This window comes from Artemia sp. Qi Xiang Cuo, chromosome 21 (assembly GCF_049724085.1).
Source record: "Artemia sp. Qi Xiang Cuo chromosome 21, ASM4972408v1, whole genome shotgun sequence".
NCBI classification, from domain to species: domain Eukaryota; kingdom Metazoa; phylum Arthropoda; class Branchiopoda; order Anostraca; family Artemiidae; genus Artemia; species Artemia sp. Qi Xiang Cuo.
In genome coordinates this window covers 26,208,587-26,236,440 of record NC_142814.1, presented here as the reverse complement: position 1 = coordinate 26,236,440, position 27,854 = coordinate 26,208,587, and the positions used below count along the sequence as shown (strand labels likewise).

Here is a 27,854-nt window from a genome sequence, read left to right as displayed (position 1 = left end):
GAAGAGAACTTGAATATTCACGATCAAAGTATAACTTTTCCTATCTTCTATGAAAAATTTGGAACAGAACTTTAAATTTTTTTCATCTCTATGTGAAAAGTCTGAACTGAATTTAAGAAAATTTAGAATTAAAGTGAAACTTTTTATCTTCATGGAAAATAATCACAATCATGGTAAAACTTTTCCTATCTTCTACGGAAAAATTTAGAACTGAACTTTATATTTGTTATATCTTGGTGAAATTAAAACTGGAGCGGAAGCTTTTTATTTTCTCTGGAGAAATTAGAATTGAATTGTGTTCTTTGGTAAAATTCAGAAGAGAACTTGGACTTTTCTATCTTTTATAAAAAATTTGGAAGTATTTTAAATTTTTCATCTCTTTGAGAAAAATCTGAACTGAAGTGGAAAATTTTTATATTATTTTGGGAAAATAGAATTGATCAATAACTTATTTCATTTTCATTAAGAAAATTCAGAATCGAAGTTTAACTTTTCTTCTTCCTGGAAAATATTTGGAACAGAACTTTAAATTTTTTCATCTCTTTGAAAAAGGTCGGAACTGAATTTAAGAAAATTTAGAATTGAAGTGAAACTTTTTATCTTCATAGAAAATAATCAAAATCATGGTATAACTTTTCCTATCTTCTACGGAAAAATTTAGAATTGAACTTTAAAATTTTTGTTTTGGTGAACTTAAAACTGAAGTGGAAGCTTTTTATTTTCTCTGGTGAAATTAGAATTGAAATGTATTCTCTGGTAAAATTCAGAAGAGAACTTGAACTTTTCTATCTTCTAAGAAATATTTGGAACAGTATTTTAAATTTTTTCATCTCTTTGAGAAAAATATGAACTGAAGTGGAAACTTTTTATATTATTTGGAAAAATAGAATTGATCAATAACTTATTTCATTTTCATTAAGAAAACTCAGAATCGAAGTTGAACTTTTCTTCTTCCGGGAAAATATTTGGAACAGAACTTTAATTTTTTTTATCTCTTTGAGAAAAGCCGGAACTGCATTTAAGAAAATTTAGAATTAAAGTGAAACTTTTGATGTTCATAGAAAATAATCACAATCATGGTATTACTTTTCCTATCTTCTACGGAAAAATTTAGAACTGAACTTTAATTTTTTTATGTCTTGGTGAAGTTAAAGTTGAAGTGGAAGTTTTTTATTTTCTTTGGTGAAATTAGAATTGAATTGTGTTCTTTGGTAAAATTCAGAACTTGAACTTTTCTATCTTCTAAGAAAAATTTGGATCAGAACTTGCAATTTTTTCATCTCTATGTGAAAAGTCGGAACAGAATTTAAGAAAATTAGAATTAAAGTGAAACTTTTTATCTTCATGGAAAATAGTCATAATCATAGTATAACTTTTCCTATCTTCTATGTAAAAATTTAGAACTGAACTTTAAATTTTTTATGTCTTGGTGAACTTAAAACTAAAGTGAAAGCTTTTTATTTTTTCTGAAGAAATTAGAATTGAATTATGTTCTTTGGTAAAATTCAGATTAGAACTTGAACTTTTCTATATTCTAAGAAAAATTTGGATCAGAACTTTAAATTTTTTCATCTCTATGTGAAAAGTCGGAACAGAATTTAAGAAAATTAGAATTAAAGTGAAACTTTTTATCTTCATGGAAAATAGTCATAATCATAGTATAACTTTTCCTATCTTCTATGTAAAAATTTAGAACTGAACTTTAAATTTTTTATGTCTTGGTTAACTTAAAACTGAAGTGGAAGCTTTTTATTTTTTCTGAAAAAATTAGAATTGAATTATGTTCTTTGGTAAAATTCAGATTAGAACTTGAACTTTTCTATCTTCTAAGAAAAATTTGGAACAATATTTTAAATTTTTTCATCTCTTTGAGAAAAATCTGAATTGAAGTGGAAAATTTTATAATATTTTGAGAAAAAAGAATTGATCAATAACTTATTTCATTTTCATTAAGAAAATTCAGAATCGAAGTTGAACTTTTCTTCTTTCGGGGAAATATTTGGAACAGAACTTTAAATTTGACTCTTTGAGAAAGGTCGGAACTGAATTTAAGAAAATTTAGAATTAAAGTGAAACTTTTTATCTTCATAGAAAATAATCACAATCATGATATAAATTTTCCTATCTTCTATGAAAAATTTAGAACAATATTTAAAATTTTGTCATTTCTTTGAGAAAAATCTGAATTGAAGTGGAAAATTTTCTATTATTTTGGGAAAACAGAATTGATCAATAACTTATTTCATTTTCATTGTGAAAATTCAGAATCGAAGTTGAACTTTTCTTTTTCCGGGAAAATATTTGGAACAGAACTTCAAATTTTTTCATCTCTTTGAGAAAGGTCGGAATTGAATTTAAAAAAATTTAGAATTAATGTGAAACTTTTTATCTTCATGGAAAATAATCACAATCATAGTATAACTTTTCTTATCTTCTATGGAAAAAATTAGAACTGAACTTTAAATTTTTATGTCTTGGTGAACTTAAAAGTGATGTGGAAATTTTTTATTTTCTCTGGAGAAATTAGAAATGAATTATGTTCTTTGGTAAAATTCAGATTAGAACTTGAACTTTTCTATCTTCTATGAAAAATTTGGAACGGTATTTTAAATTTTTTCATCTGTGAGAAAAATCTGAACTGAACTGGAAAATTTTTATATTATTTTGGGAAAATAGAAATGATCAATAACTTATTTCATTTTCATTGAGAAAATTCAGAATCGAAATTGAACTTTTTTTCACTTCTTTGAGAAAATTTAAAATTGAAGTGAAACTTTTAATCTTCATAGAAAATAATCACAATCATAGTATAACTTTTCCTATCTTCTACGGAAAAATTTAGAAGTGAACTTTAAATTTTTTATGTCTTGGTGAACTTAAAACTGAAGTGTAAGCTTTTTATTTTCTATGGAGAAATTAGAATTGAATTGTGTTCTTTGGTAAAATTCATAAGAGAACTTGAATATTCACGATCAAAGTATAACTTTTCCAATATTCTATGAAAAATTTGGAACAGAACTTTAAATTTTTTTCATCTCTATGTGAAAAGTCGGAACTGAATTTAAGAAAATTTAGAATTAAAGTGAAACTTTTTATCTTCATGGAAAATAATCACAATCTTAGTATAACTTTTCCTATCTTCTACGGAAAAATTTAGAACTGAACTTTAAATTTTTTATGTCTTGGTGAACTTAAAACTGAAGTGTAAGCTTTTTATTTTCTCTGGAGAAAATAGAATTGAATTGTGTTCTTTGGTAAAATTCAGAAGAGACCTTGAACTTTTCTATCTTCTATGAAAAATTGAGCCTGCTAGTAGTATCTTTATCTCTAAAAATTCTTTTTCTTACATCTCTGACCTTTTTAATAGATATTCTGAACGTTTGACGTTCTAGCATACCCTAAAATAATGAACACTTAACAAAATAATGCATAAGATATTTTTAATGAAATAACGACATGTAGAATATTAATATAAAAATATGTTAAATACATTATTATACATTATTAGTACACTTTTGCTTCACTTTCCGTCAATTCATCTTTATATTCATTGATGATATTGTCTGCTAATGTCCTTTTTATTCTGCCTGCGATTTCACTGTCTATTGTCACATTATTTTTACATAGATAGCAGTTTTGACATATTGACAAGATATGATTAATGAGATTATTGCAGGAGTATGCTTGTCTTCTTCTTGTTCTCTTTAAAATGCTAATACCGGAAAGATGCTGATAGGATGTATCAACAGGTAATGTGTTACCAGCAACAGTAGCAAGGAGTTGTCCCCGATCATCGACAATTATTTTTAAGTTTGCATTCTCTTTGAGCACTAGTTTCTCTGGTAATGTTACTCTCGCCTATCCACCGTTTACACGATTGAAATTCTTGGGTACTGCAAAGAAATATAACTTCTCGCTGTCATGACAACGCATGCACACTTTTCCAATAGTGTTACCACTTGCACTCATTTCATAGTTCAGGTATTTCTCCTTGTCAGCATTCAACACGACGATGATTTTTTCATGTGTACATACTTTCGTCGAATAATTCATCTTCACTTTTTTACAGATATGAATTGTGTGTTTATCCTTCCACTGCGAAAAAAATACTGATTTAATGCATACAATAAATTAGGTAGTGTCGATAACCTGCCATAGAGTACCAGTGGGAAAGCCGCGTCGTGTCTAAGAAAAAGCACAGAGTACGATTGGTAGTGCCGTAAGCATATTTCATATCATTTTAAGATACGTAAAAAAGTTAAAAAAAATACCATGTTAGAAAAATTTCAAAAATTATTTTTAAAAAAAATGGGGGGGGGGAGGGGTTCCGGTGGTCTTTGGGGGCTCGAGGGGCATTAGGGGGACCGGGGGCCTTTGGGGTTGGGGTATGGGACTTTACGACCCTGATCAAATGGAACTTGTGTATTATAACGACCACAGAGTTTCACCCTCAAATCCTCTTCTAAAACATCTTCAAAAATCATCTTTTAAAATGTCTCTAACCGTTTCGCCGAAATAATTCCCTAAAATAATAATTTGTTCTGAAAAGATATAATAATGCCTTAAAAAAGTATTAAAATGGGGGCTCAGGAGCCTTTGGGGCGCCGGGGGCCCTTTGGGGGGCTCGGGGGGGGCCCTTCTGTGTCTCAATGCACAAAAAATATTAAAAAATGGGGGAGGGAGGAGGGGGAGGGGGAGGAGGGGGGGGGAGGGGGCGGTGAGGAGGGGGAGGATAGGGAGGAAGAGGGAGGGGAGGGGCCCTTTGGGGCCAAGGGGGAGGGGCCTTTGGGGCCCGGGGGGTCCGTTGGGGGTCTGGGGGACCCTTGAGGGCCGGGTGGTCCTTTGGGAGCCCGGGGGACCTTTGAGGACCGGGGGCTTCCTTCGGGGTTGGGGTTGGGGGATCGGAACCCTTTGGGTTGGGTTAGAGGACCTCACAACACTGTTCAAATGAAACTTGTGTATTATAACGACCACAGAGTTTCACCCTCAAATCCTCTTCCAAAATCTCTTCAAATATCTTCTTTTAAAATGTCTCTAGCTGTTTCGCCGAAATAGTTCCATAACCTGTCTAAAACAGTTTCGCCCAAATAATCCCTAAACGTAATTTCAGCGTGTTCCTTTTATTTTTGGCATCTCTGCGCGCATGCATTTCAAATTAATAAGAAAGCTGAGTCCTGCGCTAAAACAATTCATCGCTAAGATGTTTCTTGGAGAACTGTTTCCACGGCCTTTGGTTATTAATATCCTTTGGAGTTCGACCAAAAGAGTTGTTTCCGAGGCAAAGGCATTAATGACTTGGATCTATTCCTGGAGAAATGTCATTGACCCCATTAACCACGTGTTCTCTCTAGGGACTCTATGCCCATATTTGGGGTGCAAAAAAGTTATAGGTGGCAGCAGGGGTGAGTCATCGCGCTGGTACCCCCCCCTTCTACTTATTTTCTTTTGACAACATTCAAAATAAAATAAAAATTACAGTAAAATAAAATCTTGAACTGATGAGCTTTGAACAAAAAAAAATCATAATATATCAAATATTCAGTTTACTTTTATTAGTTCTTTCCAAGACTATGCATGATAGGCTACATTATGTTTACCCGACCACCCCTTCCGTAATTTGTTATGTACCCCGGGTTGTAACTTACAACCCTTGTCCCCAGGGTTTTGGGGTTATGTCGATGCTGAAGGCGTTATTACATGATCTTTTGTCAATTTTGAACAAAATACCTATCTCACAATTTTGATTGGATACATTTGGGGGAAGGAGAGCAGGGGGGGACTACTTGCCCTGTGATCATTTTTACCCTTAAAAAGGGAACTAGAGCTTTCAATTACAATAAATAAGCCTCTTCCTGAGTTTATACGGCCACTCCTTCCATAAAAATCTTATATATATCCCCATGGTATAACTTAAAACCCTTGCCCCCTGAAACTGGGGGGCTGTGTCTACCCCGGAGGCATTGCTATATGGTACTTGGACTGTTTTGAACATTTGGCTATCTCATAATTTTGATCAGACGCACTTGGAGAAAAGAGGGTGTAGGGGGAGGCTAGTTGCACTCTAATTACTTTTGACTCTTAAAACGTAGATAATTTCGGAGACCACACTGCCTTTCATAACGATAAATAAAAGCTCAAATAGGGATAAAATACTTTTAATGGACAGTGATGATGATAACAGTGATAGAAATTCGCAAAAATACCAGATATTTTCGGTCGCATATGCAGTAACCGTCATCAGTAGTAAAACTGTAGTTATACCGTCATCAGTAGTTTTACAACTGATGACGGTCACTGCATATGTGACCAAAATATCTGGTATTTTTGTGAATTTCTATCACTGTTATCACCATCACTGTCTATTAAAAGGATCTTATCCCTTTTTGAACTTTTTTTTATCGATTCTTAAAACGGGAACTACAACTTTTAGTTTCTTATAAGCTATGTTTATATTTTTAGAGGGTGATTCGTTCGGAAAATACTATTCCTGGGGAATTTTCCACCCCGCTCTTCCATGGGCGCCCATAAGCTGAATTTCAGGGGGGGCAAACTTCGTCTAATTGCTACTTTTAATGCTATATAATAGAAATCTCAGAACAAAAAAAATAAAAATAAGGCAGCATCATTCAGCCAGGGGGGGCAAGAGCCCCCCTCCCCCTGCCCCCCCCTATGGGCGCCTATGCCCTCTTCTGCCTTGGGGCCCGTAAGCTTATTATATGATCTCTATTCCAAAAATAGCGACCGCGCCATTGCTAAAAACAACATGATATAAAGAAATTAATGAGTTAAAATCTTATTAATGCAAATATGTTTACATGAAAACGAGCCTACAATGCCCTATAATTATTAATATGCTCCACGCTTATTCCGAGGAGTCTTCTAAGGCACTTCATGTAACAACACAAAGTATCCTGTAAGCGCAATTTTTAGTTCATACAAAAATATTTATTTTATTATAATGGACATATTCTCCCCATAATATGCATATTTCATGCTTGATCCAATTGTGTCATTTGAAATGAGATAATAAAAGATGAATAATAAAAGATCTACTTTTATAGGAATGACTAAACAGTTTCTTTGCCATTCCATTAAAGGAATGACTCTTACTTAAAATTTGGTGAAATGTACCCTAAGAACTCACTCTTGATGGTTTCACTTCCCCTCCCCCCCTAAAAAAAAATAACCACTAACTTTTCACTCCATGTCCCAGCCCTGTCTTTATAACCATTCAATTTTTAGCCAAAAGGGAAGCACCTTGTCCCTTGTTGGAATTACATAAAAAAATAAGGTAAATCATTGAAAAGAGCGAGGTACAAAACATTCTATGTCGCCATGTGGTTTCCAAGTTTCATTAAAGTTCGCATCGAACATTTTTGTAGCTTATCGACTACAGATCGCAGACTAAAATTACAATAGAGATACAATAAAACACGGTATTAATTAAAACCTAATATGAAGTAATTAGCAAAACTTAACCCAGACAGAAGCTACCTTAATAAGCCCTTTGTCAGCACCCCCTCATGCCGTCAAAAGTCTAGAAGGCTATGTGTGTTTTATTGAGGAAAAAGTATTCTTATTGAAGAAAAACAAACAAGCTAATGAAAATATTGCTAAACTGCTTATACGTCATTGGAAAGAAATTTTACAGCACGATGTACCATTTTGGAATGTATTTAGTTTTGATATTTCAAGACAGCCTAAATTGTCATGAAGGCTTATGTTCCTTCAATAAAAAACCTTCAGATCTATTGTAATTCCATTAATAATTTCATATCAATTGAAATAGTAGATTATAAAGTCAAAGTTAAAACAACAATGTGTTACTACGAACAAGATTGTAGCTGCCACCACCTCCAACTCAATTAAGGCGAAAGTTTAATTTGTACTCTAACGGAAACGAAAGAGAAAAACCAAATTCTAATCAAGCTTGAGGAAAGCAAAAATTTATCGATATTAAAGCATTTGTGAAAAGTAATTTAGTTTTATTATTTCATAAATACGTCTCTTTTTGTTAGTGTTTCCTTCCCTTTCCATTCTAATGTATAGATAAACCAATATTACACTTGTTCATGTATCATATTGGGAATAGTTTTGTATAATAAAATGACTGTCCTAAACCAAAAGAGGGCATGTGTTTTTTCATCTATGTTGGTTTATCCAGCATATAAATTAAAGACTCCAAAGCTACATTCGTCTGTATTTTTGGAGTGTCTAATTTCAGGACAATAAGGCTAAGCCCTTTCATTTCTCCTCTTTGTAGGACCCTGATTACTAATTTATTTTACTATTTTATTTAGATATGCTCTGGGCAATGTGGCTAAGTTCATTCCTTTCCCCTCTTTGTAGAGCAAATATTATTCTGTTATTTTACTATCTGACTGAAGATGTTTCTAATAGATGAAAAAAACTTACAACTACATTCACATCATACTCACCTATAAAGTAAGCAAGGGTAATCCTGCGCTAAACTCCTTGTGAGGATTATTTGTCGACTAAACATTAAGACTTCAGTAACGGTTTTTAAGTTGAAGGATGAATACAGATAAGTCTTTCAAATAAAATAAGCCACAAGAATAGAGATACGGTTAAAGCTGTAAATAAGTTGGTCTTATTACGAAGTTTAAATCAATTTAATTTTTGATCAAGGGTCTTATCTAATATAAGCTTTTCAGTATTTTTGCAGAAAACAATGATATCCAGGGGGTTAAAGTGAAAGAGGACACATGATATTATGAATAAAACATGAGCACTTAATAATTCACAGGATGCGTTGAAAGTGTCAACAATGAGCTTTAATGCTCAAAATAATTCATCTGAAACTGCAGTTCAAATGCCTTTTTTGTTATTCCCTGGGGGTATACTCGGGGAATAAGTTACAATCCTTCCCCGGGCTCGGGGAGGGGTATACTGACCCCGAAGTTTTTGTTATCTGATGGTTGGAGTATTTCAAACAAAATGTCCCTCTCAAAATTATGATCGGATGCGTTTGGGGAAAAGAGGGTGTGTGGAGGCGATAGATACCCTTTGATCACTTTTGACTCTTAAAAAGGTTATTAGAACTTTCAATTCCCAATCAAATGAGCTACGTCTGAATTTTATACGATCAGCCCGTACATAAAAACCTTATATGCCCCTGGGGCACAGCTTACAACGCTTACCCCCGGGCTCAAGGAGGTTTTGTCGACCCCGGAGTTTTGTTATTTGATCTTTAAACTATTCTGAACAAAATCGCTATCTCAAATTTTATCGGATGTATTTGGGGAAAAAAGAACTTGAGCGGTGGAGCTTGTTGCCTTCCAATAAATTTTGACCTTTAAAATAGGAACTAGAAATTCCGATTTACATTCGAATGAACCCCCTTCCAAGTTTATACGACTGTCCTTTCCCCAAATTCGTTTTCCCCAAAAATGGGGCCAGAACTTTTTTGCTGTTCAGCTAGGTCTTTTAATACTTTCAATTTGTTCAACCAAGTTTCTTGACTTTAAATGTGTTCGATTTTTCCAGACCAAACGACTGCATAATTTGGAACACAAAAAATTTCTTCTATTCAATCAGCTTGAAAATGACGTTCTGTAAACTCTAAAAATTGCGTTGTATAAATAAATTAAAAAAAAATTCAATACAAAATTGGGAACGAAACCATCACAGCTTTAATCTTCCCGTGTCACATTGGTACAATCTGCACTTTTTCATTGTCCAGTCACCAATGGCAATTTTGCGAAAAGCAGATTTCGCTCGTCCAAACTTCGCCGGGACAAACATCTCCACAAACCTAAACACAAGTAAAAAATGAGTTAGTCATTATGAAGTATAATTAAGTGTTTGAACACCACCCTGAACACTTAGTTAGTGTAGATTTTTATGAAGATTCAAGAGAAAATAAATACTGATATTCAATTGAAATCATAAATTTTAATTCATATCTGAATTCTTTTTCTTAAAGGTTTGCGTTATAGATGCAGTGCCTCTTTTTTTTTGCAGTAATAATTTGTTCTTTGTTTTTTATGGTTTCAGCATTTTCGCCTGTAATATACAAGTTATTGTTCTCTCCTTCAATGCTAAGTAAAGTGGGAGATCTGTCGACCGTTCAAAATTGAAAAGTAACTCATGAACAGATAATGCTACTTCACAATGTGTAAAACCATGGTAAACATTATATATTAAATGGGTAACTATAAAAGAGATATGCCATGATTCTATAAGCCTCATGATTACCAAAAACAGGACCTATATACATATTAATTAAAAAAAACTTTTTCCACAAAATAATTTTTTCAAATAAAAGTAAATAACTCCATTAAACAAAAAATGAGCAAAAATAAAATCAAATAATCTACCAACCGTGAAACTACCCCAAATCAGCATCGATAAATAAATGAAACCCAAAACGAACCGAAATTACAATAAATACCCGATTCAAACTCAAAACGAGCAGAAATTAACATAAGTTGGGCTCGAAACCCCTATGCCTTCCCAAGGCCAGAACATAATTTGCACTTTACTGAAAAAAATATAAATATTTTTACTTTTATAACTTTAACACATCAAATAATATTAACATTTTGATTACTAAATATCAGTAGATGTATATTAAATTGACAGTGCACATTCATTAGTATTTTTTTCAGTAAAGTGCGAATTATCTTCTGGCCTTGGGAAGGCATAGGGGTTTTGAGCCCAACTTATGGCAATTTTTTCTCCTTTCGAAAAAATAATAAATAATACATTGTGCCAACATCGTTCTTATATACCCCCAGGGCACAACTTAAAACTCTTGTCCTGAGGGTTGTGGGGGAGTGTCCTCCTCAAAAACATATTTTCTATTTGGAAATCAACTACACTGAACAAAATGGCTATCTCAAAATTTTGATTGGATGTGTTTGCGGAAATGGTGGGCGTGGAAGGGGTGTTAGTTGCCTTCCAATCACTTTCGACTATTAAAAAGGCACTAGCCACTCCAATTTCTAATCGAATGAGCCCTTTTCGAAGTTTCTACGACAACTTCTTCGATACGAAGTGTCCTGGTCTAAAGGAAAAAAATAATAAATAATACATTGTGCCAACAGCGTTCTTATATGCCTCCAGGGCATAACTTAAAACCCTTGCCCTGAGGGTTCGGGGGGAGTGACCTCCTCAAAAACATATTTTCTATCTGGAAATCAACTACGCTGAAGAAAATGGCTATCTCAACATTTTGATTGGATGTGTTTGGGGAAATGGTGGGCGTGGAAGGGGTGTTAGCTGCCTTCCAATCACTTTTGAGTATTAAAAAGGGCACAATCCACTCCAATTTCCAATCAAATGAGCCCTTTTCGAAGTTTCTACGACAACTCCTTCGATACGAAGTGCCCTGGTATGGAAAAAGAAGAAAAAACAAAAAAAATAATAATGCATTGTGCCAACATCGTTCTTTGCTTAGGCAGCGCGATTGCGCTGCCTATGATCAAGAGATTCTGTTAAATAGAAAGAATGGAAACTTACATATCACATTTTGGATCCAGATGATTCTCGTATCTATGTCTACGCTTTAATATGCTTTAAATAAAACACAGTTATAAGTATATATATATATATATATATATATATATATATATATATATATATATATATATATATATATATATATATATATATATATATATATATATATATATATATATATATATATATATATATATATATATATATATATATATATATATATATATATATATATATATATATATATATATATATATATATATATATATATATATATATATATATATATATATATATATATATATATATATATATATATATATATATATATATATATATATATATAGAGTTAACAGCTAAATAAGTTTCAATTCAGTCGGATAAACACATGCTTAAAATCTTAACAGCTTAGCTTGCGTAACCAACTAGTTTGACCACACTGGTATTAGTGAATTGTTTTAGCTGTGACGTCAGAATCTTTTAATTAGAGACGTAGCGATCTATCATTCAACGAGTGAACTTGTTAGACTAGTTATACAGGCTTTAGACCATTCTCTGTCATTTTGATACGGCTTGGATGCTGCTCCTTGCCAGTAAGTCTGTATTTGATGAAATTCTAAATGAAAGCATAAATCTCACCTGAGAGCGGATTTTATAGCTAAAGAAATATGTCGTCAGTCAGCCAGAACACGTTTGATGATGGAATGAAGGCACTGGGAAAGAAACTGGATCTCATAATTAACCAACAAAAAGAGTTTGCTGTTACACTGTCGTCGATTTTGGATGAGGTTCAGACTTTGAAAAATGAATCAAAGTCTCGTGATGCAAAGATTGCTAGTCTAGAAAGCCAGCTTGAGGAGCAAAAGTCAAAGTGTGATACAATCAAAACGAAATTGCTGGAAATCGAAGTAAAAGACCGAAAACTTAACTTAATCATCTTCGGATTACCGAAAGAGAAAAACCAACAGACAGTTCTCGCGAATGTGTCTGCGTTACTGACATCAAAAATGGAAATCATGGATAAAATCCAAATATCACAGTGCTACCGGGTGCCTCAGAAGTCAAATGTGTCTAGTCGTAAGCCGATCGCCCCTCTAGTTTTCGTAACAGTGTCGTCAGAAAAAGATATTCAATCAATCTTCAGTTCGATATCGAAGCTGAAAGGAACTGGGGTCCAGATTTGCACGAACTTGCCGCCCAAAATAAATTCTGTTTGAAACGAGTTACTGTCTAAGGGTTAGGAGATGCGAGAGAATGGATCCGCACAACTCACACGAGTGAAACAAAAAAGGGGCCAAACTCTGGCTAGAGTATAAATCGGATTCTGAGTCGCAGTGGGCAAAAGCATAAGAAATATTAACGGCGACTAGTGTATAGATATTAGATCAATCCCGCTCTAGATTGATAATTGTTTCGTTTTTGTGTTTGTGGAATGTTGACTTTTTATTTTTATGTGTTATTTAGGCTAGCTCGGTTCAAGTTTCTTTTGATTATTTCTACCCCAGTTTTTTCTGTTCTACTTATACCTTCTCAACTTGGGTCTTCTCGAAGGATGATAAGCATAATAGGTTTTCATGGCTCGGCAGTGGTACGGGCTCCTTGTCACACGGGCTTTCTGGCACGGGGTGGGATCTTTCGAATATTATTTAATTTACTTTAAAGTTTTCGGGTGCGGGGAGGGGGAACCGATAGACTGGTGGCTTTGGAGGGAAAACCCCTTAACCTATCTTTACTTTCTGAAACTTTTCATGTATTCGGTCAAAGAGAAAACAACAGTTTTTTCTAAAATAAGACCGTCATCGTACGTTTCTCCTGATGAAATAAACAGACTTGAAGATAATTCATTGCGAATGGGGTTTGTGAATGTACAAGGACTCATGAGTTTTATTGATAAACTAACAAATTTATTGCCAGCAAATCAAATTGTTATTTTGGGGATTTGTGAAACATTTATTAATGATGAGACAAAATATAATGTAAAAATTCTGGGATATAAATTCATTGATAAGAATCGACTAGTCCATGAAAAAGGTGGCCTTGGGTTATTTTTGACTGATGGAGTGCAGTTTGAGCGACTGCCAGAACTGGAAAAATATAATGTTCAAAAAGTGTGTGAAATACTGGCTGTTGAATGTCGGCTTGGGACTAAAAAAATTCAAGTTTGTGTTGTGTATAAGCCCCCGTCGGCCCCAATACCGTTTTTTTTGCAATCTCTGGAGTCTTTACTAGCATCTTTGGACGATAAGGATGTTGTGGATATGGGGGATTTTAATATAAACCTACTGGAGATTAATGAAAATACCCATACAACAGAATTTATTACATTAATGACATCGAATTCCCTAATTCCTTCGTGTACAATTCCAACGCGTGTTGCATCGACTAGTGCAACTCTCATTGACAACTTATTTTTAACAACACCAGCCACGTCTTCGCAGGTTGTTCTGACGGATTTCTCTGATCATTTTTTTAATTTCTGACGGGAGATACCAGATTCATAAAATAAAATCACCAGAAACAGCAACCCGGATTATTAATAAAAAAACAGAATGTTTAAAAGATAAACTGAATTTGACTGATTGGTCCCCTGTATTTGATGCTGCTGAAATAAACTCTGCGACGGATTATTTTTTAGAAGGATTTAATGCTGCACTTGATGAGTCATGCCCAAGAGTAAAAAAAAAAAACAGAAATATAATCAAGCCATCCAACAATGGATATCGCCCGCCCTTTTGACGTCAATAAAACATAAAAACAATCTATAAAACTTTAATATCTTTCCCAAGTGAAGAAAATAGAATAACTTTCAAAAATTATAAAAACCTACTTTCAAAAATAATACGTAATGCTAAAATGAAATTTTATTTCGATTCTTTTAATGAAGTAAGTCGCCAAAGAAAACTTGGGAACTAATCAACTCATGTCTAAATCGATTGCGGACGTCTTCTTCACCATCAAACATACGGGATGCCCATGGCAATACAATTGAAAGGGAACTAGAAATGGCAAATTAGATAAATTCTCATTTCGTGTCAATAGGGCAGTCAGTTGCTAATAAGCTCCAACGTAATATGTCCCATGGACAATATAATTATCGTACGTACCTAGGAAGTACTTCTGCAAAATCTATGTTTTTAACTCCAGTAACAGAGGAAGAGCATGCTAAGGTGGGTAAGCTTTTAAAGAATGGAAATTCCCCGGGGATTGATGAATCGTCGACCAGTATTGTTAAAGCCATTTTACCTAGTATTAATAAAGTTATGTGTCATTTAATAAATCTGTCATTTAGATCGGGAGCTTTTCGGGATTCTTTCAAAAAAGCGAAAGTGTTACCGTTTTATAAAGGTGGTGACCGGACTAATTGCTCGAATTATAGACCCATTTCTATTCTTTCGGGTTTTTTCTAAATTAATGGAGCGATGTTTTTATAATCAAATGTATAATTTTCTCTGTTCAAAAAATTATTTTTCAAAAACACAATATAGATTTAGAAAAGAGCATAGTACGCAAGATGCTATACTAACTATGGTACAATTTATTCAAGAATGTCTGGACAAAAAACGGATCCCGGCGAGTATATTTTTGGACCTTGAGAAGGCGTTCGATTCGTTATGCCATGAAATATTGTTGTACAAATTAAACCATGGTGGGATACGAGGACAAGCGCACGATTTTATCGCATCTTACCTAAGTGGTCGCTCCCAAGTGACTATGGTCAACGACACAGTTTCGGATCCATCTCTGTTGTCAAATATTGGTGTCCCGCAAGGTTCAATCCTGGGACCATTGCTTTTTATAATATACATAAATGACCTTCCATCAGCGACAGAAAACCATGGTCTGAATGTTCTTTTCGCTGATGATACCGGATCATCACTTACTGGACAGTCGGAAGAGGATCTCAAAGAGAAGTTGCAAATCGTATTTTCACAACTTCTTGTATGGCTAAAAGCTAATCGTTTGTCATTAAATGCATCAAAAACCAAATTTATCATTTATATTAAAATTGGGCAGAATGCACAAAGAATTTCAATAATATTTGATCATGCTACAAATATTCAAATTCCAAGGGTAACTTCGCTCCGGTATCTGGGTATTATTATTGATGAAAATCTGTCATATAAAGAACATTGCAATATATTACGGGTTAAAGTTGCTTAAGGGATTGGTATAATGCGAATGTTTCAGCATTTTTTTCCATATGAAATCCTACGTCTAATTAATTTTGCGTTGGTTCATTCCAATCTTACGTATTGTCCTCTGATATATTTGGCAACATTCAGATGCCATGTGAAACCGATAAAAAATCTTCAAAACCGGGCTCTTCTAATTTTACAGAAATATTTACCATCACCGTCTTCGTATCCTAATAAGAGTAAAACTGAAACTTTATGTCTTCTAACTAATATTTTGCCTGTTTCACAGATATTCACCCTTAATTCTTTTTTATTTAAGGTAAAATATGACCGGTCGAAACTACCTACGTACTTTCGTTCAAATAATTTTTTCCCTGTGCAACATGCCCATTCTTATGAAACCCGACATAAATGGAACATTCAGCTTCTAAATTAAAAACAGGGAGATCACGGTTCTCGCCATTATTTTCAATCACGGGTTCATGGTGTCTTTATCTACGATTTATTGATTGCAAGCAAATCTCTTCTAAATATAAAAAAGCAACTTCATTCTATCCTTATAAATAAATTCAAGAATTAATAATATATTAAAAAACTGGATACATTTGATAATATTGTTTTGTAGGGTGTTTTGCCCTGTGAGCTGCCGGTAATCGGTTACCCTTGCTCGCCCGTCGGTTTTTTTTTGTTGGTGTGTTTTCGTTGGATCTTTGCCCGGTGTTGGTGGGTTTGTGGGGTGGATGCCCGTCTATTGGTGAGTCATGGAATAACTCTTATTTATTTTTTGTTGTCAAACAGGTTTATTCCGATTACTGTACTGGGTTTTTGTCATTCGACCTTGTGTCTCCGGCGTTTACCCTCTATTTTTGTTTATTTTGTACAGATATTTTAAAATTAAACATTGAACCTTATATATCTATATATATATGTATATATATATATATATATATATATATATATATATATATATATATATATATATATGTGTGTGTGTGTGTGTGTGTGTGTGTGTGTGTGTGTGTGTGTGTGTGTGTGTGTGTGTGTGTGTGTGTGTGTGTGTGTGTGTGTGTGTGTGTGTGTGTGTGTGTATATATATAGTTCAGGGTATATATATATATATGTGTGTGTGTGTGTGTGTGTGTGTGTGTGTGTGTGTGTGTGTGTGTGTGTGTGTGTGTGTGTGTGTGTGTGTGTGTGTGTGTGTGTGTGTGTGTGTGTGTGTGTGTGTGTGTGTGTGTGTGTGTGTGTGTGTGTGTGTGTATATATATATATATATATATATATATATATATATAGTTCAGGGTGCTAGTATTGGTTTGAAAATTAATGTTAAGAAGACCAAGTCATTAAGGCTAGGAATAGGTGAAGATGAACACGTGAAGTTGGCTAATGAAAAGATTGATCAGGTGGGAAGCTTCACTTACATTGTTAGTATTATTAGTAAAGATGGTGTGAGCAGTGAAGATGTTAAAAATAAAATAGCCAAGGCACGGGGTGTTTTTTAACAGATAAAAAAAAGTCTGCAAGAATAGGAAGATAAGTCTGCAAATCAAGATGAGAATCTTAGAAGCTACAGTGATGACAGTGGTCAAATATGGCTCTGAAGCATGGGCGCTCCGAAAAGCAGATGAAGATTTGCTAGATGTTTTCCAGAGAAATTGCTTAAGGATTGTTCTGGGTACCCGGCTGACTGACCATATTTCAAACAATAGGCTATACGAAAAATGTGGTTCAATACCGCTTTCTAGGTCTATAATGAAAGAAAGGTTGAGGTGGTTAGGGCATGTTGTGCGGATGAAGGATGACAGATTGCCGAAGATTGTTTTTTTCGGCCAACCGTCTAGGGCTAAACGGAAAGCAGGTCATCCTCGTCAGGGGTGGGAGGAGGTCATAAAGAAAGATTTTAAGGAAATGGGAACTTCGTGGGCGGGTGTATAAAGGGAAGCTTTAAATAGATTGGGGTAGAGGAGGAGCGTGCGTAGCAGTGTTGGCCTCAGGTGGCTTGGTGATGCGATTAGTTGTTAGTAGTAGTATATATATATATATATATATATATATATATATATATATATATATATATATATATATATATATATATATATATATATATATATATATATATATATATATATATATATATATATATATATATATATATATATATATATATATATATATATATATATATATATATATATATATATATATATATATATATATATATATATATATATATATATATATATATATATATATATATATATATATATATATATATATGCTACTACTGTTATTAGTACTGCTGCTATTTCTGTTGGTAATACGACTATTACAATACTTCTACTGCTACTACTTCTCCTACTACCACCACTACTACTATCATACTAGTACAATTAAGTCTAAATCGAAGGTGGAAATTTGAGAGATTATTGAGGTAAAATTTGAACTAAATCAAAAAACACTATGTGCACGCAGATTGTCAAAAAAGTGTATCTCAAGAATGGATTTGGGGAATAAGTTGGAACTTTCATAGAATGCTTATAGGGAAAGATCAATTGACCAAATGACAGTATGTGCACGCTACTGCTAATACTATTACACTGTTTCTCTGACTACTATTATTATTACTACTACTACTACTTCTATTGCATCTACTTATAACGCTAAGAGACTGAAGATGAAAATTTCAAGAAGTATACGAATATATAGGTTATTAAAAGGGCATATCGGTAATGTCAGAGCAAGGGCTAATTGTTTTAAGTTAAAACTTCCAGAGCTTGATAGGAGGAATGTTTAACTGACCAAAAAACAATATATTTAAACTACTGCTGCTACTAGTACTAGTACAATTACTATTAATACTACAATTAGTATTTCTAATACTAACTAGATATCTAATACTTATCTAAAATCTAATACTTAGTATTTCTAATACTACAATTAGCATTTCTAATACTAAACTGATACTACTATGACTACTATTACAACTATGCCTAAAGGTATGAAGGTGGAACTTTCAGGGAATATTGAAGGGGAAAGATGAACTGAATCGAAACACGGCGTCTGTATGCAGATTGTCAAAAGGGATTATTAGCAATATCTTAGGAACAGTTATGTGTGTGAAGTTGAAACCAACATGGCTTGTTGTTGGTGACTTTGATTAGCCAAAGGACAATATTTGCATCCTATTGCTACTTCTTTGACAACTACTACCACTACTGCTACTATTATTACTACTTCTACTACTACTACTAAGGCTAAGGGTATTAAGGTGAAAATTTTGATAAATATTGAAACTGTATTTAACTAAATCGAAACACACTATGCCCACACAGGTTTTTTAAGATAACGTATGAGCAACACTTAAGGAACGGAAAAAAACAGGAAAGATATAAAATATTATTTTCTTTTTCCATGAAAAAGACTATATCAATAAAAGGGGAACATAAATTGATCTAAGAAACATTTTCCACAAAATAAGTTTTTGAAAGAAAAGTAAAGAGCTTCATTAAACTAAAAATTAGCAGAAATAAAGTAAAATAATCTTCCAAACTTAATTCTATCATAAATCACCATCAATCAATAAATGAAACCCAAAACGAACAGAAATTACGAAAACTAACCGAGTCAAACTCAAAACCAGCAGAAATTAGCATGAGTAGGGCTGATGATCCCATGTCTTTTCAAGACCAGATTAAAATATGTACTTTACTGAAAACCAAATACATTTTAAATGTTCTCACTTTTTTTTACCTTAATTATTAAAAAATATTAGGAATTTAAAGAATAAATATCAGTACATGTATTTTAAACTGACAATGCGCATTCACTTGTTTTTTATTTATTTTATTTGTTTTTTTTTTCAGTAGAGTACAGACGCCCTTCCAACTTGTAAGGCCGAAAGCGATATCCCTGAGCATCTCCGAAAGCTTTAAAAAAAGGAGATTTCCTGTTTTTGAAAGTAGCCGAGAAAATTTTCAACGATTTTTCATTTTAGGAACCGGATAAACCCTGTTATTCTCTATGGTTATAATCACTACTTAGTAGATGCGATCTTTAAAATTATCATACTGCTGTTATATCAGCTCTGTACCATCCACACTCTTATTTATAGTATCGCCGTTTCTTGCTTTTCCACCTTCCTCCTCAGCAAATCTCTGGCATTGCACATCCGTCTTTTAGAAAAAATTAGAGTAATGAAACCCACCCTATTCCCCAGTCAGTGATGGTGGATTTTGAAGCTGCGAATTAACGCCTTAGAACATGGGCACCCATAAGCTGAATTTTAGGGGGGCTTACCTGGTCTAATCGGCACTTCGTTTTGAGTTTATAGGTGTATCAAACTGACAAGTTATATTCTGGTCTTGAGAAGGCATGGAGGTTGTCAGCCCTAGTAATGTTAATTTTTGCTCCTTTTTTTTATTATTTTAAAATCCCACCTCCTCTCCTCTCGGTGACATAATAATCTTTTTCACTTAATTTTAAACTTTATTGTCACCTACACTAATTTAAAAACAACTTTTATTTTTTTTTGAAATTTGGATTTGGGTAGCCAAACATAATTGACAAAGACAAGGTATACTAAAAACAAATTTCAAAACCGCAAAAAAGTACCATTCCCGGTTTAGCAGGGTGCCCTTCTGCCTCAGGCACCCCTTTCATCGTGGAAATACATTAAAGGAGCATTTTTGCTCCTTTTAAGTTGGACTCGGCTATTTATTATAATTTCTGTTCGTCTTGAGTTTCATTTAATTTTTGATAGTGATTTGCGGTAGTTTTACGCTTGGAAGATTATTTGACCTTATTTCTGCCCATTTTTGACTTAATAGAGCTCTGCTTTTCTTTAAAATTTTATTCTGTGGAAAAAGATTTTTTTAATTAAAACAAATGTATGACAGCGTCATTCAGCCAGCGGAGCTGGCCTCCTCCATTGCCCCCCTTATGGGCACCCATTTCTTAGAATCAACTTCCTCTGCAGCAGAGATAAAATGTTACTTTTTCCATCTGTGTCAGAGTGTCCATAGAAAAGCTTAGGGGATTGGGCTCCAGGAGTGGTGCTGAAGTAGACGTGAGTTTTTCTACAGGTTCAGATAATACCACATCTGGGTTTTCTTCTTGTTAGTGACATTGTGGGTCAGTGGGAGCTTTTAAAGATCTGAGGAGCTTGGCAGCGATTTTACGAGTTAATGGACTACTTTGAGGACACCCCTATAAAAAAGTAACAAAAAAGTAACACAGACTCCATTTTGGTTTTTCGCCTGCGGAAGAGATTGGAAGCAAACAACGAATAGTGTAAGGTGTCTAACTTTTCCCAAGAACGTTGAGCTACATAAATAAACCTTCTTCGCACATAAATTATACGTACTTCCAGGCCCACGTAAAAAAAATGAAATTGGTCATAAGGTCCATCTTGCCCACCCCATAAGATAAGACGGACCAGCCCTTAGGGCAAGACGGACCGAACTGCTCAAAAAGATTGATTGTCTCTAAACAATTTTATCTCGGATACTTTAAATACTAGTAGAATGTAAAAAAGCAAATAACTATATTTAAACACGGTACGAGGCCAAATCTAAGCGAAAAAAGGAACTGAGCCGACTGTCTCTTCGTACCGCCTGAAGGGGTCGGTTTTGGCATCTTCATGGTAACCTCTTCTGTTTGCACGAGGCTCATCTCTTCAGTTCTCATCTCTTCAGTCATGAATGTGCACGATGGAGCTACTCGCTTTCAAAATTGACCGTGGAAACCATCAGATTCACAGTCACACACATCTTCAACATAATTCCTGAAGCTCTTCCTGGTCGGCACTTTCACCACCAAGAAATATCTATCTTTTGGTTCGGTTTCATAAAGAAACTCCACCTCCTCTGGCCCATCCAATTGTAATTCTGTCATCACTTTTATCATCCAGCGTGACATGTTCATCGAAGCTGCCTTCCCGTTCTCAAAATGTTTGGAGAGGTTTTGTCTTTTCAGGCCTTTTCTTTTAGCTTTCTTTTTTTTATTTTAATTCAAATTCTTCTTCAAGTCTGTTTTTCTCAGGTGTTTTCAGAAAAATTTCGGTCTTCTTTCTTTTCCTAGACATTTTTCCGTATCTTGCATAGAAACTCACTTTAGGGTGAGAACGAACCGACTCTAGAGTCACTGGCATAGTCACAAAAGTAACTGAGCTACTTGTAGTTGGTATCACGGCGTTATCTAAGCTGTCGTACCAGGACTGGTTGATGCAGCTGTAGTAGGCCCGTCATGGGAGACGTCTCTGGTGATGGTCAGTTGGTCACGAAGTCACTGAGAAAGTCGTGATCTTGAAAATTTCCTGTCGAAAGGGTATATTCCTGTTTTTGGAACCTACTTAGTATGTTTTCCATGATAAAAACTCTTGGAAAAGTGATTACGACGAATATTCCAATTTCATAAATGGCAATTCTCCTGTTTGGGTTCAAATTCATCCATGAGTTCGCGGCTTCGTTGTAGTATCGCTTGAATGGCCTATAAACAGCAACATCGAGAGGCTGCAACTTATGAATGCAATGCGGCGGAAGCGTTAAGACGTCAATACCGTATTTGCTGCAAAGATTAACTTCGCTCATTGATACATGCGAATCATGGTTATCCATAATCAGCAGAAGGCAATATAATTTGTAGTTGAGCAGCCAGATTGGAAGATCAGATGGCGTATCATATCCGGGAAGATTTCGTCATCCATCCAGACCGCTGGTATTTTCCCGTGCTTAGAGGTGGCGTACCATTGAGAAAACTTTAAGGTCAGTTTTATCGTGGAAAGACAAAGAAAGGGGAATAGACTGGTAAGCTGCATTGATGCACCCTATGACTGTTACCATGGTCCCTCACTCAGCTGACGTAATGCGTCCAACTTGCTTCGATCCCTTTTTCCACAACCACCCTTGGAGTCTTCTGAACGGTGTTTACTCCAGTCTCGTCAAGGTTATATATTACATTCGCCAGTTACTTGTGCTTTAGAAGCAGTTCTTCTAAATTATTGAAGAATCCGCTGACATTCATTCTGTTAGAGCTGGTGGCTTTGGCGAAGCTCATCGTTGCGGAGGACCTTAGGGGAAACCCAACATGACTTACAAAGCTATTCATCCAGTCTTTTCCTGCACACTTATTTTCAGTCCAGTTCTTCTGCATCTTCTTCCCTTTGGCCTGGGTATATTCATATGCAAGCTGACCTGCTTCTTTTTTCGTTAGTCCATGATGCTTTTGCTGTGCTGTGATCATATAGTCCTTCCGAAGGGTCCTTTCCTTTATCAAGAACAAATTTTTAAATTTGAAGGTAGTTGCCAACTACTCTGTTTCTGAATCTCCTGCTGCGTCCAATTTTGCAACTACTCTTCGTACTCTGCTTCGTAGCAAACCAACCTCTTTCGAAAAGATCCAACCTCGAAAAGTTTTTCAACTGCTCTTCGTACTCTGCTTCGTAGAAAACCCACCTCTTTCAAAAATATCCTAACTTCAAAAAGATCCCAGGTGATAGAAGGCAAGACGGACCCCAAGCCGGTTTTTTTGGAATCAGTTCAAAAAACTTTTTCCATGCAACATGTTTTTTAAAGAAAAGTAAAGAGCTCCATTAAGCCAAGAATGAGCAAAAATAAAGTTGAATAATCTTCCAAGCGTAAAACTTACACAAATCATTTTCAATAAATAAATGAAACTCAAAATGACCATAAATTACAATAAATAGCCGAGTCAAACTCAAAACGAGCAGAAACTACTAGCCTGAGTAGGGCTGATAACCCACATGACTTCTCAAGACCAGAACATTATTTGTGCTCCACTGGAAACAAAATAGGTTTAAATATTTTCCCTTTTTGCTTTAATAAATAAAAAAATGGATGGCCGTAGATTGTCAGTTTAATTGACATACACTGATATTTATACCTTAAAGTTTCGACCATTTGTTTGGATCATAAGGCTGATCGAATGAGCCTTTTTCGAAGATTCTATGACAACAAATGGCCATCTCAAAATTTCTACCCGATGCATTTCAGGAAAATACGAGGTGGGGGGAGGGGTGTCCACACTTCGATCACTCTCAATCCTGAAAAGGACACTAGAACTTCTGATTACCAATCCAATGAGCCCCCTCCGAAGTTTAGAAGATCACCCTTTCTATATAAACCTTATATGCCCCCAGACCATAAATTACAAACCTTGCCCTGAGGGCTGGGAGGGGGGCTGTCATCCTCAAATGCATAGTTCCCGGACCTTTCAACTATGTTGAACAAAATGGCTATCTCAAAATTATGAGTGGATGTGTTTGGGAAAGTGGTGGGCGTGGGAGGGGGGTCAGTTGCCCTAGCCCTTTCAGTTTCAATCGAATGAGCCCCTTTCGACGTTTTTACAACAATTCCTTCGATTTGAAGTACCCTGGTCTAAAAAAAACAATAATAAAATAAATAAATAATGCATTGTGCCCACATCGCTCTTTACTTAGCAGCGCTTTTGCGCTGTCTATGATAGTTCAAAATCACATCATAAGATTGCAGTACACTGAAAAAATTCATGTCTCACGTACTCTCCTAGACCCACATACTTGTAATAAAAAGTACCATGGCTTAAACAGAACATAATAAAGACCAGAAAAGAAAAACGTTTACCTCAAAAGACGGTTTCGAAAATGTGAAAACGAATAACAGTATTTTCTCGGAGACAAGATTGCCTTCAACTCTCAAACTCTGCTCCGAAACTTGCCACTATAGGGCCGTTGTGTCAAGCCTAACTCTAGAAGTGATAAGAAGGTGACGCTCAAGTCAAGCAATGACAAAAAGGTCCGTCTTGCCCTCGGGTCTGTTTTACATGACTCTCCCCATATCCTGTTATAGCTTAATTAGCCTCTGGCCTCTCTCCTCCCTAAACCCAAGCAAACGTGAGTAGACCTTAATTTCCTAAATTGTTTTGAATTTCCTAAATAGTTTTTTTCATTATTATTATTGAGCCTCTCACCCAGGAAATCATTATTTTTGGGTTTCAAAAAAAACAAAAAAACATTTGGGCTTGTCTTATGGAGACCCCCCAATAAACGAGAAAAAAAATAAATAAAAAAGATCTAGTTCTCCCGATAACAGACCTAAAAAGAAACCAAATGATTTTTTTTGTAAAATTTTAGATTTAAGGCTTGGACCCCCTAAAACTGGAGCCAGAAAAATGTTTTTGATTTACTCAAAAAAAGGGACGCCTGAATATGGGGTATTAAATTACATCAATAGACTTTTTCTGAACGGCTTGAAAGGTCCTTGGCCAAGTAAAGACTATGGCACAAGAAATCTTTGGTTTGGGGACGCGCCCCCTTTAAAAATTGCGGTTTAAATAAGACTTTTTTTCTTTCTTTTTTTCTTAGTGAGGGAGTGTATTAAGGAGCCTGGAAATGAAAAAAGCTTTGTAGCCCATAATCAGCTCGAAACTTGCAGCTGCAAGTCACCGGGCAAAAAGAAAAAATAATATGAAAAATTAGTTCTTGGGCATAGTTCCTCCAGAAATGGGATCCAAAAGGGTAAAAACTTTTTTTGCGATTAACTTAAAACTTATATCATCAAGTCCTTGGACAAATAGGGCCCTAATGCAAAGGAAAAAAAATTTGTTCGGCCCCCCTCCCCCTCCATAAAGGGCCAAGAAACTATTTTTCCGAAAAGCTTGAAATATACATGTGTAATTTCTTGGGTAAAGGGAACCCTAGTGTGTACACAAAAATTAATTGGAGTGCAGGCCCCCATAAAAAGGGCGAAATAACTGTGTTTCCCGACCGACAAAGGAAGCCGCTATGCACAAAAACAAAACTGGTTTGCCAAAGGCAACTCTTTTTTCTGAAGAGAATGGAATATAAAGCTCTTAGTCCTTGGGCCAAGTGAGCCCTTCTGTAAAATAAAATTTTACTTTGGGAGACACTGTCCCCCTATAGAAATGGGGTCAAATAGGGTGCCAAAATTGTTTTTTCTGATTCAAAAATTGCTGTTTAGACTAAGAAGACCACACAATTCCATTGGCCGGGGGAAGGTGTTAGAGGCCCAGAAAATAGGCCACAAATTTAATTTATTCATTTTTAGTAACTTTTGTTTGTTTTAAGTTTAAATTATCAAATTCATTCTCATTTTTGGTTATGATGTGGCTCTTTACTTTTCTTTGAATTTTTTTCTGAAAACAGAATCTTAAATAGATCAAAAATAAAAGCGAAAGTCCAATCCTTTTTGTAAGCTTCTTCAAATTCTTTTATTAATTTGTTTACTGTTTCCCATGAATTGCAAAAGAATGCCATAGAATTTCTTTAGAAATGTCTACTTCAAGGAGACTTTTCAAACAGTTCGCGGTAACAGACTGTAAATAAGGAGCGATGCGGCTCAAGGGAAACTCTAAGAAACCAAGTCTTGATAACATTAGATACATCAAAAAATTAAGTTTTGATGCTTATTCAAAATATATAAAATTCATGAAGTTTAATGCTAGCCATCAAAAGTTACGAGCCTGAGAAAATTTGCCAATTTTTTAAAAAGGTGAAAATATTCCCAAAACATCTAGTGACCTTAATAAAAATTACACCGTCAGATTCAGTATATCAGAGAACCCTACTATAAAGACTTCAGGTTCCTATGTACAAAAATATGGAATTTTGCATTTGTAGCGAGAAGAAAGATTATGGATGCGTGTTTGTTTGTTTTTTGTTTGTCTCTTTGTTTCCCCAGGGGTGATCATATTGAAACAATGATCCTAGAAGATCGGGAGAGGACTCATTTCATCGGAAGCCAAAAGTTGTAGTGCCCTTTCTTGATTGACCAAAAATATTGGAGGGCAGCTACAGCTAACCCCCTCTTCCACACCCCTTTTTTTCTCAAAGTCATCCGATCAAAATATTGAGATGGCCATTTCGTTTAGCACAGTCGAAAAATCTAATAACTATGTCTTTCAGGATTACTTGACCCCCACAGCCCTGGGGGACAGGGCTGCAAACTATGAACTTCGCCCATTGTTTACATAAGGCATTGGCTATCGGGAAGTATACAGATATTTTTCAGAGAGGTCTGTGGAGGAGGGGATTTTCTACGGGGAGAATTTTTTGTTGCAGGGGATTTTTCTCGGGATGAACTTTCCAGAGGGAATTTTACTCGGGGGGAAATTTACCAGAATTCATATACAAAATCTACTCATTTTTTGTGGGAGAAGTTCTCGACGGGGAATAATCGCCAGGAATAATTCTCCGTGGAGAAATTTTTCGCGGGAGAAACTTTCCAATAGAGGAAGGGGAGTCCGGGAAAATTTTCCAGATAGGGGCGATTTCCGGTATGAATTGAAAAACGACCAGGAATTGAATAAAATCAAGTTTTTTTTTTAATGAGAGTAGGCTATTCCAAGGAGAATTTTTCAGGCTGAATCTTGAGCAAGGAACTTGGAGCGAGGGGAATTTGCAGAAAAGATGGAATTGTACCGGTGTAATTTCCCTTGGGGAGCCTTCTAAGCAGGGGAGCTTTCCGTGGAGGAATTCTTCTTGGGGGGTGGGGGGATTTCCGAAGAAGGGGTCTGGTTTTTTAGCATCATTTGAAAAACTATGGGAAAATAAATAAAAAAAAACAAGTTTTTTCAACTGAAAGTAAGGATTTTCGACGTAATACCTAAAATTAGATATTTTTCTAAGACCTTTGCCATTCTATGACGATCAAATAGACGTTCAAATGGGGATAAGACCATTTATTAGAAAGTGAGAACAGATACAAAAGTCTAGATATTTCGACCACATATAGCCTACAACGATTGTCATCAGCAGATATCTGCTGATGACGATCGCTGTATGGCAATGTGGTCGAAATATTCAAACTTTTGTATCTGTTTTCACTGTCTAATAGATGGATTTATCCCCGTTTGAACGTTTATTTGTTCGTGAAAGTAAGGAGCAGCATTTAAACTTAAAATGAACAGAAATTATTCCGTATATGAGGGGGATGCCTCCTCCTCAATATCCCGCTCTTTACGCTAAAGTTAGACCTTTTGAACAAATTCTTAAAGACCAGCTCCTGAAACACAAGGACCTTTTAATTAGAATAACTTTTATGAAGGTGCTTTAAAACTTGAACATGAAGCGAGGGGTATTGAGGAGGAGGAGGCAGTCCCCTCATATACTGAATAATTTATGTTCGTTCTAAGTTTTAATACTGCTCCTTAGGCTACTTTCAGTTGAAATAGCTTGTTTTGTTGAAATAGCTTTTTTTAATTTAATAATTTTGATAG

At 34.9% G+C, this 27,854-nt stretch overlaps 1 protein-coding gene across 2 annotated transcripts in view; it reads right to left on the bottom strand.

Moving 5' to 3' along the window:
- Nucleotides 1–27,854, bottom strand: part of LOC148939378 (uncharacterized) — a 53,331-nt gene that overhangs the window by 22,065 nt on the left and 3,412 nt on the right. The window contains exon 3 of one of the 2 annotated variants that reach the window (XM_089106664.1): nt 9,644–9,775. The exons of the other annotated variant lie outside the window; for it this stretch is intronic. Within the exon in view, the coding sequence (XP_088962790.1) occupies nt 9,646–9,775 (130 nt within the window). The 3' untranslated portion in view covers nt 9,644–9,645. The remainder of the gene's footprint in view (nt 1–9,643; nt 9,776–27,854) is intronic. 2 annotated transcript variants of the gene reach the window in all.